This window comes from Chionomys nivalis, chromosome X (assembly GCF_950005125.1).
Source record: "Chionomys nivalis chromosome X, mChiNiv1.1, whole genome shotgun sequence".
Lineage (NCBI taxonomy): Eukaryota > Metazoa > Chordata > Mammalia > Rodentia > Cricetidae > Chionomys > Chionomys nivalis.
Window position 1 is genome coordinate 37435076 of NC_080112.1, and position 15416 is coordinate 37450491.

General features: G+C 35.9%; 1 protein-coding gene across 1 annotated transcript in view; it reads left to right on the forward strand.

The window, feature by feature from the left end:
* Positions 1–15130, forward strand: part of Rp2 (RP2 activator of ARL3 GTPase) — a 32916-nt gene extending 17786 nt beyond the window's left edge. Inside the window, exons 3-5 of the mRNA XM_057759572.1 lie at positions 1337–1451; positions 12266–12351; positions 12872–15130. Coding sequence (XP_057615555.1) covers positions 1337–1451; positions 12266–12351; positions 12872–12955 — 285 coding nt within the window. The 3' untranslated portion in view covers positions 12956–15130. The remainder of the gene's footprint in view (positions 1–1336; positions 1452–12265; positions 12352–12871) is intronic.
* Positions 15131–15416: the final 286 nt, after the last annotated feature.

Sequence of the window (15416 nt, forward strand, 5' to 3'; positions counted from 1 at the left end):
ATTTTTAATGTATCTTCTTGTCTGAGGTCACATTGAGTGAAAGTTCTGAAATAGGATTTGAGTTTCATTCAATTTTATTGTATGATATTCAATAATAGAACTATAGCATGAAATATAATAAGCTGTTACCACTGATTTTATAGACTAAATTAGAAAATATTTGCAATCAAGTGAATAAAAATTTATAAAAAATATTTAGTTAACTGATTTTTTTTAAAAAAGTATTTTCTTTTTTTTTCTTTTTTGGAGACATGATTTCTCAGTGTAGGTCTGGCTATCCTGGAACTCACTCTAGACAAAGCTAGCCTTGATCTCCCAGTTCCTCGAACTCACACTGCCTCTCCTCCTGAGTATTAGGATCAAATGCATGAGCCACTGATGTGGTATTCCCCTCTGTATGCTGTTAATATGTTTTATTACCATTGGTTAATAAAGAAGCTGCTTTCGGCCTGTGGCTTAACAGAATATAGCCAGGCTGGAAGAGATATATATAGAGAGAGTGGGCAGAGTCAGGGAGATGCCATGTAGCTTCCACAGGAGAAAGACTCCTGTAGGATCCTGCCAGAACCTTGCCAGTAGTGAGTAGACCACAACCTCATGGTAATACACAGAACAATAGAAATGGATTACTTTAAGATGTAAGAGTTAGTTAGAAACACACGCAAGTTATTGACCAAACAGTATTGCAATTAACATAGTTTCTGTGTGATTATTTTGGGTCTGGGTGGCCGGAAAGTGAACAAACAGCCTCCATCTACAAGCCACCATCACCCATCCTAAAAAATAATTCTTTAATCCACCATCTCATTAACTTGAATTAAAATCAAAGCTCTGTTAATTTATAGACCTTGGGCAAGTTCTTAACCATGTCACATCTTAATTGTCTCATCCCTACAAGGAAGATGGTGGTGGTACCCATCTCATGAGAGGTTAAATGTATTTTGTATGTATATATGTATAATATTCAGAAAACTTCAAATGGTCCCCTATGTGTGGTCAATCATTCTTGCACTATACTATACAAATTGATGTGATGGCTTTTAAAATTAACATTAGGTGGTATTTTTCTGTTTTATTTTAACATCTTTATTATATTTAACAAATTATGTTAATTGTAGTGAACTATGGTATTTTTATCGACCATTTTCTGTATCATCAAATTAAGCTTCTGGTTAGTAGTTGTAAAGTTGTGACAGCGGAGTCTGAATTACTCAGAACTAAAACAAAAATCAGAATGCTGGGTTGCATTATATATGGAAAAATGTTCAAATAACAAAACCTTGTTTTCATCCCAAAAGTTCATTTTCTAATCTGAATGAAATTTTATTCTCCACAGATGGTTGGTAAAGGGTTTCTCCTAGTGCAGACAAAGGAAGTGTCAATGAAACCTGAAGATGCTCAAAGGGTTTTCCGAGAAAAGGCATCTGACTTTTGTCTTCTTCTAAACAAAGGTATTTTCTGGGTGACTGGGGTACTTTTGTGGTTATTTTCTTTTTTGACTCTCTTAACATTTCTCTTCTTTCATGTTGCCTTCTCTTCCTCTTTTGTTTGGTTTTCCCCAAAACCCAAGAAGCACTGTAGAACTCACTTTTCTCCTGTTCTTTCTCTTAGTACTTAAATGGTCACATTTCTGTATTATTTTAGTTGTCATTTTATTACTATTTTATCTTTGTACTGTTACAAAGCACATAATAAGGATATGCGTTTGCTCTACTGAAAAAGAAGAATTATAGTCACTAATTTTCTGTTTTCATATAAACTTTTTGTGAAAATTATAATTTTCCCTAGCAAGTGAATACCAGCAATAAGTTCCAGATAGTGAAGAAATGTGCGAAAGAGAGGAGCTAGAATCTGCATGCCCCGCTGAAAAGATGCTGCTTGCCTATATTTTCTTAAAGGCATATTGACTCTGGAGGCCAAAGTACTATCTTTCTGTTGGGAGTAGGGACATTGTTTGCTTAAGGCTCCAAACCGGTATGAATAGCAATATGGAATGCTAATTGGGTATACTCTGTATGTGTGTTCTTTATGTAGAAATAAAATATAATGAACTCTAAAACTGTATGAAATACATACATAGAAGGACTGTTACAATAATTTTAAGCAATAATGCTCTATGTAATTGGGCTGTTAAGTGTTAGCATAATATTTCATATCTTTTTCTTAGTTATTGTGGTAGTGGCAATGACTTACTCAATCCAGAGCTTGAGTCTACCTCAGAATATATTTTGACATAGGAACATTCAAATAAAATCTTGGAAATGAACCTTGAAACTCTCATCAACTTCTAGGAATGGAATTATGCAATACGTCTAATGGATATCCTAAAGTGTAAGAGTTAGTATTGAATTCAGTAATCTGAATCAATATTTAATATTAGTAAAGAAGTCTTATAGAATTGCTTCAACCTAAACAGTACCTGTCTTTCAATAATACAACATTTCACATGGAAGTAGTAAAATGTTTTGTTTCTGGAAAAAGTAGAACTAAAACCAATGAGCAGATGTTACCAGAATTTCAGGAAATAATGTCATACAATCAAGTCTTAAAAAACCAAGAGATTCTGGGGCTAGAGAGATGGCTCACTGGTTAAGAACACTGACTGTTTTTCCAGAGGACCCAGGTTTGATTCCCAGAATCCACATGGTAGCTTACAGCTGTCTATTATTCCAGTTCCAGAGCACCTGACATCCCTTGGTAATACACCAATTCACATAAAATAAAAATAAGTAAAATAAAATAATTAATTAATTGAAAAAACATGTCTACAGGAAGTACTTAAAGACTGAAGCACTCAGGTCAGGTCAAAAGAATCAGCTTGAAGGAGTTTGCATTGGAAAAATTTGGGGGCAGTTTGACCATTGAATAATGGGGGTTGGGTAAGAGTAGTAAGAGTGCTTGAATAGCATAAGAACCTGAGTTCCATTTCTAGCACCAAAAGAAATAAACAAATAAACCTCACAAAGAATAATGCAGGGGCCGGGCAGTAGTGATACATGCCTTTAATCCCTGCACTCGGGAGGGAGAGGTAGGTGAATCTCTGTGAGTTCAAGGCCAGGCTGGTCTACAGAGCGAGTCCAAGACAAAGAAACCCTGTCTCAAAAAAAAATAGTGCAGGTAATTTAATAACTGTTATGCACCTTTGGAAAAGTAGAGGCCTGAGCAAAGTAGTGCACACCTGTAATCCCTGTACTTGGGAGGTAGAGGCAAGAGGAGTTTAGGAGTTCAAGGACATTCTCAGCTATATAAGGAGTTCAGGACCAGCTTGGGCTGCTTGAGACCATTTCAAAAAAAAGAGGGAAGGGACGATGGTGGCACACTCCTTTAATCCCAGGACTGTAAGGCAGAGGCAAGCCGATCTCAGTGAGTTTGAGGTCAATCTGGTCCACAGAGCGAGTTCTAGGATATCTAGGGCTACATAGAAAAACCCTGTCTCAAGAAAAAAAAAAAGAGGGGCTGGAGAGATGGCTCAGTGGTTAAGAGCATTGCCTGCTCTTCCAAAGGTCATGAGTTCAATTCCCAGCAACCACATGGTGGTTCACAACCATCTGTAATGAGGTTTGATGCCCTCTTCTGGCCTGCAGACACACACACACAGACAGAATATTGTATACATAATAAATATTTTTTTCTTTTTTTCTTTTTTTTTATATTTATTTATTTATTATGTATATAATATTCTGTCTGTGTGTATGCCTTCAGGCCAGAAGAGGGCGCCAGACCTCATTACAGATGGTTGTGAGCCACCATGTGGTTGCTGGGAATTGAACTCAGGACCTTTGGAAGAGCAGGCAATGCTCTTAACCACTGGTCCATCTCCCAGCCCCCATAATAAATATTTTTAAAAAAAGAAAAAAGAAAAGAAAAAGAAAGCAGGTGAATATTATGATTACAGGCTGCGTCTCTTACCTTCTTTCTGCCTCCAACCTCTTCTGTCTTTGTTCTTTTCTTTTCTAAATCTGGAGAAAGGGAATCTTTCAATCTATTGATAACTGAACCAAGATAGGAAAGAAAGTTACATGACACCACAAAGAAAGAATGAACCAAGCCCAAAATACAAGACATTCTATACGATAACTAGCTAGCTTTCTTCAGGTGAGGGAACTCTTTTAGATTAAAATAATCTAAAGGGATATAACAATTAATGCAAAGAGAGAACCCTGATTTGATATGGGATTGATATAGTTTTTAAGCTAGGAGTTTGAAGGTGATAGGAGTTGTTTAATTCCCTTAGGTATGGAAATAGTATTGTGATTAGGTAGGAAATGCATGCTGAGTATCATGGTGTCAGCAAAACAAGAATAAAGTATGTGTGTGCACTAATGTATAGTATGTAGGGGCCAGCAAAATGACTCAATGAGTAAAAGCACTTGCCACCAAGCTTGATGACCTTGAGTTCAGTCCCTGGGTCCCACGTGGAAGAAGGAGAGAACTTACACCCACAAGTTATCCTCTGACTTCCATAAGTGTGTCCATGGCATGAGTGCCCACACCTCTACATTTATAAAAATAAGTAAATATACAAACAAATAATTGTTTTAAGAAAACCAATGTGGCTAAATGTTGACTCTTGGTGACTATAGTTAAAGGTAAGGTGGATATTTATGCTGTTCTTTCAGTGTTTCTGTAGTGTGTGTGTGTGTTTTTAATTGAACATTGGAGGAGTTGAGCAATGTCTCAGCAGTTAAGAGCACTCACTGGCTGCTCCTCCAGAGCACCCAGGTTCTCTAGTCTCAGTGGTGGCTGACAACTGGCTGTAATTCCAGTTCCTATGGATCCAATGCCCTCTTCTGGCCTCCAAAGGCACTGCATGCACATGGTCCACACATATGCAGGCAAAGCTCCCATAACACATAAAATAAAAGTGAAATAAAAACTTTAAAAAATTATATATCTTATTCTCAAAACCACCTAAAATGGATAAAATAATTTAGTCTGCCCAATAGTGAGTTTATTAGGTCATGTGGAATAGCAAGCCAACTTGATGCTAATATTCTAACAGGGTGGAATAAGGTGAATAATAGTCATTCTCAGGCAGGTAATTGTCCTGAGTAGGGCTGGTGTGTGCATTATAGAATGTTGAACATCATTTCTGGCTCCTGCCCTCTTGATACACATTTCTTCAGTTGTGGCAACAACAACAAAAATGTTTTAGACATTGCCTGATGTCCTTTGAAATAGTTGTCAGTTGAAAACCATTTTTTTTAAATAATAGGCTTACTCTTGGAAATTTACCTTTATTGTAATTCATAGCTGAATCTAGATAGTCTTTAATCACAATTATCTTCTTTAGTTAATAAATATTACTATTTGACTATTAATAAGAGAATCTGTTGTTTTCTATCCTAGAACTTCCAAACCATACTAATCCTCAAAACTATGTAGGATGTTTTTAAAAATATAAATTTTGAACTACTCTCTCAGAAGTCTTTATTATATGTCCTTGGAATCAATATTTTGGTAGTTTCTCAGATGGTCTTGGGCACTTGTTTTTCTTTGTTTGAAAGGCTCATCTTCTTCAACAAAAACAGTAGATGAGCTATGAGCAGTAGTGGACAAAATGGTGCTTTGTAGGCCATGCCAGGTTTGGTAGTTTAGTCTGAATTTTCATGCTTTTTATTTTTAATAAATCTCTAGAATAAATTTACAGAAACTTTGCGAAGACAGTACCAAGCACTTCTGTATATCTTCTTCCTGCTTCTCCAAATGTTAATGTAGCCAAGGCACATTTGTCAAAAGCAAGAAATCGACATTGGTAAAATGTTAACTTGTACAGTCTGTTCTCATTTCACCAGATGTTCTCATTTACCAGCAAGTTTCAGGTCCAAAATTCATTTCTAGATCCCACATTGACTTTAGTTGCTGTGGTTCCTGGATCTCGCCAACTCTGTGACAGTTGTCAACCTACTTTTGTTTTTCATCACCTCCAGTTAGTCTGAAGAATGTTGTTGTGTTGGGGGATCATCTGCTCTTTTCTCAGGTTAGAAAGGGTTTTAGGTTTTGTAGAAGAGGTGAAGTTGAGATGGTATCTGCTGTGTTTACCTTCCATCGTGGCAGGGTGGGGACACATTTGTGTTACAGGGCAAATGTAGAAGTCAGAGGATAAATTGTAGAAGCTGATTCTCTTCTTCTACCATATGGGTCCCACAGATCAAACGCAGGGTGTCAGGCTTTTATTCTCATTTTTCCATCAGTCTAGAAATTGATGTTTTGTTTGGTAACTTTTTAAATTTTTTCAGATTTATTTATATATAATTGCCAGATATTACATTTTAAAGTATATAATCTAGTGACCTGACCTATCCATATATTATAAATGATTACAACAAACAGTTACGTCTTCAAATTTTTTGTTTAAAAATCTATTATTATTATATGTATGTTTGTGGGTGCATGTTCTGTGGCACAACTATGGAGGTTACGGACAACTCTGTTAAGTTACTTCTCTGTTTCTGCTTTTACTGGATTCTGAGGGTTGAACTCAGGTTTCCGTGTTGTGCAACAAACTTTACCCACTGAGTCATCTCAATGGCCCATAATTGTTGTTTTGTGATAAAAGCATTTAAAGTCTCAGCAATTTTCCAGTAAACAATATGGTATTACTAACTATAGCCATCATACTATACATTAAATCCAAAGAACTTATCTTAAATGTGTGTTGGGGGGTTGTGTTGTAGATTAAACCCATGCATTTTAGACAGTCTATATATGCAGCCTCAACATACTAATCATATAACTACACCAATTTATATGATGTAACCAGCATCTTGCAGTTTCTCCAGTCTCTCAGCCCTGGGATCCACCATGTTATCTTATTTGTGTGGATTCAAATTTTCAAGATTCCACATATAAGTGAAATTATACAGTATCTATCTTTATTTTACTAATCATGCTGCCCTGTGGCTCATACATGTTGTTGCAAATGGCAAGATCTTTTTTTAGCAGAATAGACGTGAGTATGTGTGTGTGTGTGTGTGTGTGTGTGAGAGAGAGAGAGAGAGAGAGAGAGAGACAGAGACAGAGACAGACAGACAGAGAGAGAGACAGAGAGAGAGAGGAGAGTGAGATTTTTTTGAGATAAGGCTTTACTACATAACCCTGGATGACCCGGAACTCACAGAGATCTGCCTGTCTCTGCCTTCCACATTCTAGGATTAAAGACATATGCCACCGAGTAGTCCATACCATACTTTTTTTGTCCACTCAGTTGTCAACAAGACCCCTAAATTTTATTCCATTTCTTGGTTAGGGTGAATAATGCCTCAATAACATAGGAATTCTTTCTGGGTAGTGATTTGATTTCTTTTGAATATATACCCAGAAGTGGGATTGCTGGATTATATGGCAGCTCTATTTTTAATTTTTTTGAAGAAGTATTATCATAATGACTATATATAACGATTTAAATTCCCACTAGCGATGCACAAGGGTTCTTGTTCTTCTTGCTTCACATCCTCAGCAATGCATTTCTCTTTGTGATAATAGCCTAACATGTATGTGAAGTTGATATCTCATCATGAGTTTGATTTGCATTTTCTTGATTAGTGACATTCAGTACCTTTTTATGTTATGTTTCTAATTTTACTGATAGTTTCAAAGAAGTGCTTTGCATTTCAATTTTCTTTTCAATTCCATTAGGTTTCTGTTCTCGTATTTATTATTTCCTTATTTTCACTAACATTAGGTATGATTTGTTCATTCTCTAGTTTCTTAAAGTTTGAGCATAAATTACAGATTTAAGTAAGATTTTTGACGTTGATCTTAGAACTACAGCTAACAGCATGCCTGCGTGAAGCATATGTACAAACATGTTCTCATGAAGCACAGAATAGCCTTCCTCAGTTAGGTACAATGGACACCAAGTTTGGGGGCTATGTCAACACCACAATCAATAGGGACCTCAGAAATATGAAAAATAAGGCGCAATTCAGATGGTGGAAAGGATATTTGCATATATAAGAGGAATAAAACAAGAACGCTAACTTCACTTAGCTAGGAATATGAACAACAAGCATGTCTGAGAATAGCTACAAAAGTAGAGTCAAGTATTGATGGGGAGTACACCACCTAAGTGTAGAGGTAGTTACAGGAGAATTTTAACAAGTATGCAAATAAGGATCTACTGCATATATATTTAATACTGATTTTTTTTCCCTATACGTATGACTTTAGCTGTATCATGCAACTTTCAACACATTGTATTTTCATATTCATTCTATTCAAGATTTGGCAAAATACAGCCCACAGCCTGCATTAGAAAATGAAGTTTTTGACTGGGTGGTAGTGGCACATGTCTTTAATTGGGAGGCAGAAGAAGGTGGATCTATGAGAGTTTAGGGCCAGCCTGGTATACAAGAGCTAATTCCAGGACAGGCTCCAAAGCTACACAGAGAAACCCTGTCTCCTAAAACCAACAAAACAAAATGAAGTTTTATGGGATTATGGTCATATTCATTCTTCTATCTATTCTGCTGGGTTTTCTTTTTTTTTTAACCACCACCAAAGATTTGTTTCATGGCAGGCAATGTATAGTACACAAGGGCTAAAATACTTTCTATCTGGTCCTTTATAGAGAAAGTAACTTAATATTTAATTTAGTGAAAAGTATTTTTAAAGCCAGTATAGTGGCACATTCCTGAGACACGATCATGAGTATCAGGCCATCATGGGCTATATGTTAGATCAAGATCAACTTGGGTTACCTATTAGAATACTGTCTCAAAAAAAAAAAAAGAAGAAAAAGAAAAGAAAAACAAAAAAATTGGAGATTAGAGAGATGGCTCAGTCATTAGGATCACTTGCTAGTCTTCCAGAGAACCAGAGTTCAATTCCCAGTACCCCATATTGGGTGGCTCAGAAATGCCTATAACTCAAGCTCTTAGTGCATCCTCTGGTGACTTCCATGGTTACTTACACTCAAGTGCATATACCCTAAAAAAGACAAACTTGCTGTTTTCTACAGTTAGTTAAACTTGTTTTATGACACAGGCTTCGGTCTGTTTTATTTATATTTCATGCATTATTTAATAATGTAAAATCTGTTGCTTGGTAAAATGCTATATAAATATCTATTATGCCAACTTATTGATAATGTGCAAGTCATCTCTCTCCTTTATTTTCTGCCTACTTATTTGATATATTAATGAGAGAAATGTTGAAATCTACAGGTGTCACTGAGGATTTGTGTATTTCTCTTTTCTAATTATTGAGGCTTCACCTTGTATACTTTGAAGGTCTATTAATTGCATATGCATTAGAATTGATAGATTTTTCTTTGGAAACCCCTTGGTTATATAATAACGCCATCTAGCTCTGATTATCTTCCCTGTTTTAAAATCAATTTTATCTGAAATTAATTAATTAATAAGGTTACTGTTTTTAATTTGGTTAATATTTCATTCTGTATTTTTGTTTTTTATTATTTTTATTACTTTAAAAAATAATATCAATCCAAATTTCCACTTCCTCCCCTCCTCCCACTTCCCTACCACTTCCTCCACACACCCTCCCCCATACCCCCTCCCACACACACCCTCCAATCTTAAGAGAGGTTCAGACCCACTCCTGTGGAATTTGTTGCCTCAGTCCTGCTTGGCCCAAGGTGGAGTTTGTTGCCTCAGGTCTACTTTGGCCTAGGTTACTGGCTTTGACCTATTTCTGTATACCCTGGTCTGGATCCACTCCTGCAAAGGTCCTTGGCATGGAGTTGGTCCTGCAAAGGTCTCTGGCTCTGATCTACTGCCTTGGAGGTCCCAGGCTCAGGAGCCCCCAGAACCGCAGAGGCTTACTCCCTCAGAGGTCCCAGACTCACGTTCAGACCCACAAAGGTTCCAGGTTCCTGCCTATTCCCTTTGATGTCCCAGACCAATGCCGGGACCTACAGAGGACCTGGCTCAGGCCTACTCCCTCTGAGGTCCCAGACTCACACCTGGCCCCACAGAGATCTCTGGTTCCTGCCTTTCCCCTCTCGGAGGTCCCAGATTCATGCCCAGACTGGCAGAGGTCCTGGCTCAGGCCTAGTTCCTGAGAGGTCCTAGACTCAATTCCAGACCCACAGGGGTCCTGGCTTAGGTATACTCCCTTAAAGGCCCCAAATTCACATTTGGACCCTCAATAGTCTCTGACACCGGCTCACTCACTCAGCAACAGTACTCTCCTGTACCTGTTCCAGTGGAGTTCACTGTCTCTGGACCAGGACCCTGGTTCAATCCTGGTCTACCAGTGTCCCAGGACTGGATTGGCTCACAGCTCCTGCTCCCATGGAGCTTGCTTCCTCAGGTTCACTACAGCCTAGGTAGCTGGTTCCATCTCACTCCTGTGGAATTTGTTGCCTCAATGCTGCTCTGGCCCAAGGTGGAGTTCGTTGCCTCAGGCCTACTTTGGCCTAGCTTACTGGCTTTCGATCACCTTCTATATTTTTATACTTAGGCCACATACCACTGAAGGTATACAGACAAGGCATTGCCTTCTAAGGTTGCTTAGAATAAGTCTTTGTATGGTCATATCACTAACTTGATCGACTCATTTATTTTAGTTTGCTTTTAACTTTTAGAACTGCTTTTTCCCCCACATTTACTTTTGGCTTTGAAATACTGACATGCTTTCCAATATCAAGTTATATAAAAGGGTACATTGAGACAATTTTCACCTGTATCCATGCTACTACATGACCCTCTCTTTCCTCTTCTTATCAGCCACATTTTCCACAGAGCCTTTTTGCCAAGAGTAAGAAAATGTAAGCAGTTGCCTCTTCTTTGACTCAGTACTTATCATAATCTATAGATACTATGTGCTGTAAACTCCTAGTTTAGCTTGTTCACTAGGTCTGTGTGAGGGTACAGTTGACTGTTTTATTACTTGCCTTTCCTGTTTGTTGCTGTATTAAATTTCAACCCTCCAGTTATTTCAGTGCCAAATATAATGAGATCTATCTCATTCTTGTGCTTTGTCCAGGTCTCAGAACTACATTAAACTTAGCATTCATATTTTGTTTACCTTGGTTTTTCAGATGTAGTACTCCATTATTCTATATTGTTTTGTTTGTTTAATCTGTTTTTGAGACACATTTGTAAACTCCTTGAGGTCAAAACTTCTCCATCACCATAGGAAATAAAATGCTGATCTGTTCGGAATATAGTGATAGCTGAATACACATTAATTGAAGCACACATTTTCTTGGTCTGATTGGCTTTGGTCATGCTTGCCAACAAATCTATGCTACATTCCAGGTTTGCCAAAGATTAAATCATGAATATTTAACTCAAAATGTAAGTCAGAGGGGGTCTTAAAAGCATTCAAATTAATGAATGGGAAAGGAGGCACAAATCTTTCTATTCAGAGGATTAAAAATAAAAGTTTGATATTTACTTTTAGAATGTAACTTTAAAACACACTCAAGGAAAATTCTTTCAAAGAGGCATTGCTTTGGTGCCTGGCCTCAATTCCCTTTTGATTTATTTCCATAGTTGGTGAACTAGAACTTGGCTGGTTAAGTAGGGGTACTAGAAGGAGAGCAGGCTGCCTGGTAAGACTTGTGTGTTGACTTGGATTGTTTTTATCTTGTTTGGTATTTTGCCCACTAGTCTTTGTACTGCTAAATTAGTGGAGATTCTTTTATTTTGTTTGTTTGTTTTGTTTTAAAAAGAAAAATAAAAACCAAAGAAACCAGACAATTTTAAAAAGTTGAAAGCGTGACAGTAAGGGTTGGAAAGATGGCTTAGCAGTTAAAGAATGCTTGCTGTTCTTGCAAAGGACTGGAATTCAGATACCAGGACCCAAATCTGGAAGCTCAGGAACAACTGTCCATAACTCCAGCTACAGGGAGTCCAATGACCTCGTCTGTCCTCCACAAGGCACTTGCACTCCACATACACACATACCCACACACATACATAATTTTTAAAAATGTGATACAGTTGTGTAATAGTACGGGAGCTGTGCATCCTAAGATGAGACTCAGTGCTTATTTGTTTTATGATAGGGATAGGGAAAAGTTAAAATGATGTGCCCTTTTACCTCCATCCCTCTTGTTCCCACCTGATGAAGATACTGGAAGTTTCTCAGAGAAGAATCAAAAAATGAATGCTGGGTTTAATACATACCTGTAAAGGCAGAAGGATGGAGAAAAGTTCAAGGGCAGACTACTACATAGTGTATTTCAGGACTACATAGTGAACTATGTCAAAAATCTAAAAGAAATTCAAGAATAAGCTTTACAATATATTTATATTCGTGGTGAGAAAAAACTTCTTGGGGTTCATTTTAGGTCCTGTGATTGCCCTGGAATTTAATGGAGATGGTGCTGTAGAAGGATGTCACCTTATCGTAAACGAGATATTCAACGGGACAAAGGTATAGATCTTACTATATCTTAATCTAATTTTCCATTTTATCTCTTTTCCCTTACAACCAAATAGTACTTGTATCTATAGTATATTCTTTAACCCATAGGCTCACGACCATATGTAACTCCAGCTTCAGAGGTCCAATACCCTCTTCTGACCTCTGAAGAAACCAAGCATGTAAATGGTACACATACATACATGCAGGCAAAACATCCATACACATAAAAAGTAAATCTAAAAACTTCTTAAAGATAAAACCCTAAACTTGGGCTGGAGAGATGACTCAGAGAGTTCAATTCCCAGCAACCACATGGTGGCTCACAACCATCTGTAATGAGATCTGGTGCCCTCTTTTGGCCTGCAGGCATACAAGGAGGCCAAACACTGTGTACACAATAAATAAATAAATAAATAAATAAATCTTTAAAAAAAAAAACCTAAGCTTATGACTTTGTTCTATAAATATGTGGCCTTTGGTATTTAAGGGCCACAGAACTAATCTTGTGTTTGTTTTGTATTTTAAATAGATGTTTGTATCAGAAAAGAAGGAGACAGCATCTGGAGATGTTGACAGCTTCTATAACTTTGCTGAGATACAGATGGCGATTTGAAGCAGACTGTGGTATTAAGCCCTTTCTAATCTTTATATATAGAGTTTGATAAAATACTTATGTATATTAGTCTTAAGCCATCAGTAATTTTTACTAATTCTAAAATTGTTAAAGGCTATTTTTAAATAACTCTTTGAATACCATATAATTTACTTGAAGATCTAAAATAGTTCATTTCAATTAAGTAATTTTAGTCATCTTATAAACTATTTAACCCCTTCAATGAGCTTTCAGTTTTCTTTTTATATAATACTCTTATTAGAAAACAGAAATTGCTACCGGTTAACAATTTTAATATTAATTAAAAATTCTTTCAAATCTCTGATAATTTAAATTTTCCTTAGTGCTCTATGGCATTCATTTGATAGTGTATTTTGTTACTTATTTTCTCTTTTTATTTAGAGGAATTTGTTACTAGGTAATAATTAAATAAACTTATGTACTTTTAAAATGCATATCCAGTTAAATAATTATTTTCTTCTTGCATTATATGACTAATGAGATTTTGTACATGGAGTTGACATACTATTTTGTAAATTGAAAATTTTTTAAAGAAATAGGAATTTGAAAGCTGAATGTGGTAGTGCCATCTGTAGTCCCAGGCTACTTGGGATGCTAAAGTGGAAGAAGCTCTGGAGCTCGGGAGTTCAAAACTATCCTTGACAACGTAGTGAGACCCTATTTTAAAAGAAAGAAAAAAACTAAGATATTTGATAATCAGCTTTGCAAATACTTCTTACTGATGCTGACATTGCCATTTTAAGAACTAACTTCATAAGTTGTATTGCTCTTTTTAAAATACAACTGCCAGATGATTCTTCTGTTTCCTAGTAAGAAAAAGCCTATGCAATATAAAACTATAGAACAGCAATCACCAGCAGATTTGACAGAAGTGATCACTGTCTGATAGCTCTTGTGACTAGCAAGAGACCTAGAGCAAAACCTGTGACTTTTAGATAAGAAATACTTTTGGGTAAGGTCTGATGATAAGCTAAGCAGGTTATTCAAGATCTCCATACATTTTTTTTTACTCATGTAAAGTAATGGTCAAGTATGATAAAAATTTTGGTAACCTGAAATCATTATTTCTCAAATCCATTTAATCATAGTAATTTTCCAGGAGGTATGGGAATTGTTCAGAAATACACATTGGTGGATCCAGTCTTCAGATGCATAGATTGTTTTCAAGGGAAACTGCTTTAGGGAGGGTTGTCATCTAAACTAATCAGTTCTGAAGGTGTTAATAGGTTGGTCTTATCACATTTAGCAGCAAACAGGGGCAGCCTTCTTAGGCCTATTTAAAGGAATCTGAAACTCTATTTTTATAAAACTAAGACTGAAAATGGCCACTTGTAAAAATTCCTCTTATGGTTGTTACTAAAACTGTATTTTCATGTTTAAAATGCTTTAAATCAACCTGTTGAACTGTTAATGTGTAGAAATAATACTTTGTTATGCTAAATTAATAATACGAAACACCTACACTGTGCCTAGCCTTGTGCTGACTGTCATCATTTGAGCATTTCTTTTACAAAAGCATTGTGTTCTACAAAGTCAATATGATCTCATGAGGTACAAATAAAAACTTCTGGCAGGTATAATAGAATTTCTGTCGTATTTTACAAATGATCTTTACAAATTGTGGTCAGAGGCATTAACATTTCCCTGAGCTAAGCTAAAGTAAATGCATTCTTTTCTGTCTTGGTTATTAAATGTTATTATTCACATTTAAAATAATCTCAATACTTGTTTTTTCAGAACTAAAATGCAGCGTTATACAAAGCTATACCTTAAGTTTTTATCTTATCTGTAACGTTATGCAAAAACTCAGGAATATAATGTAAAGGAGACATTAAGATTTTTCCACCAAATTTAGCCTGTTAACCAAAGCCTAAAATTTTCTATTCAGTTAGATAAGAACTTTTACTGATGTTGACTATTTACTGACATTAATAATTGTCAGTTGGCTATTGAATATTTGAAAGATTTTTAAAATAAGTAGTTCTGTGTTGTTTCTGTAATTCTAAACTTTGATAGTATTCATGATATACTAAATACATTTCATTTCTGAGTAGTTTTTAAATTTATGAAAAATAAATAGCAATGAAAATGATTTTTATTGTCATATTTGTTTAAACATTTTATCAGTTTACTTGCATTAATAGTACTGCTATTTTTCTTTTGTGTCTGTATATGTGTAGCTTTTATATGTAAATTTATCTAGTGTTTATAAAATGTGCTTTGCAATAAATGTTAAAATTAAAATGGTTCAACACTAACTTTTTGAAGAGTACTTCTATATTTTTTATACATGCACCAAAATTTGATACAGTTTTTATTTTCCTTTTGGGTGTTTTGTTACACAATTTTTAATTTTAAAAACAAAATAAAGTGGTCTAATCTATGTGTCATATTAATGAGAAACGAACTGTATGCAGAGTGAGTGTATGTGTTTGATGTA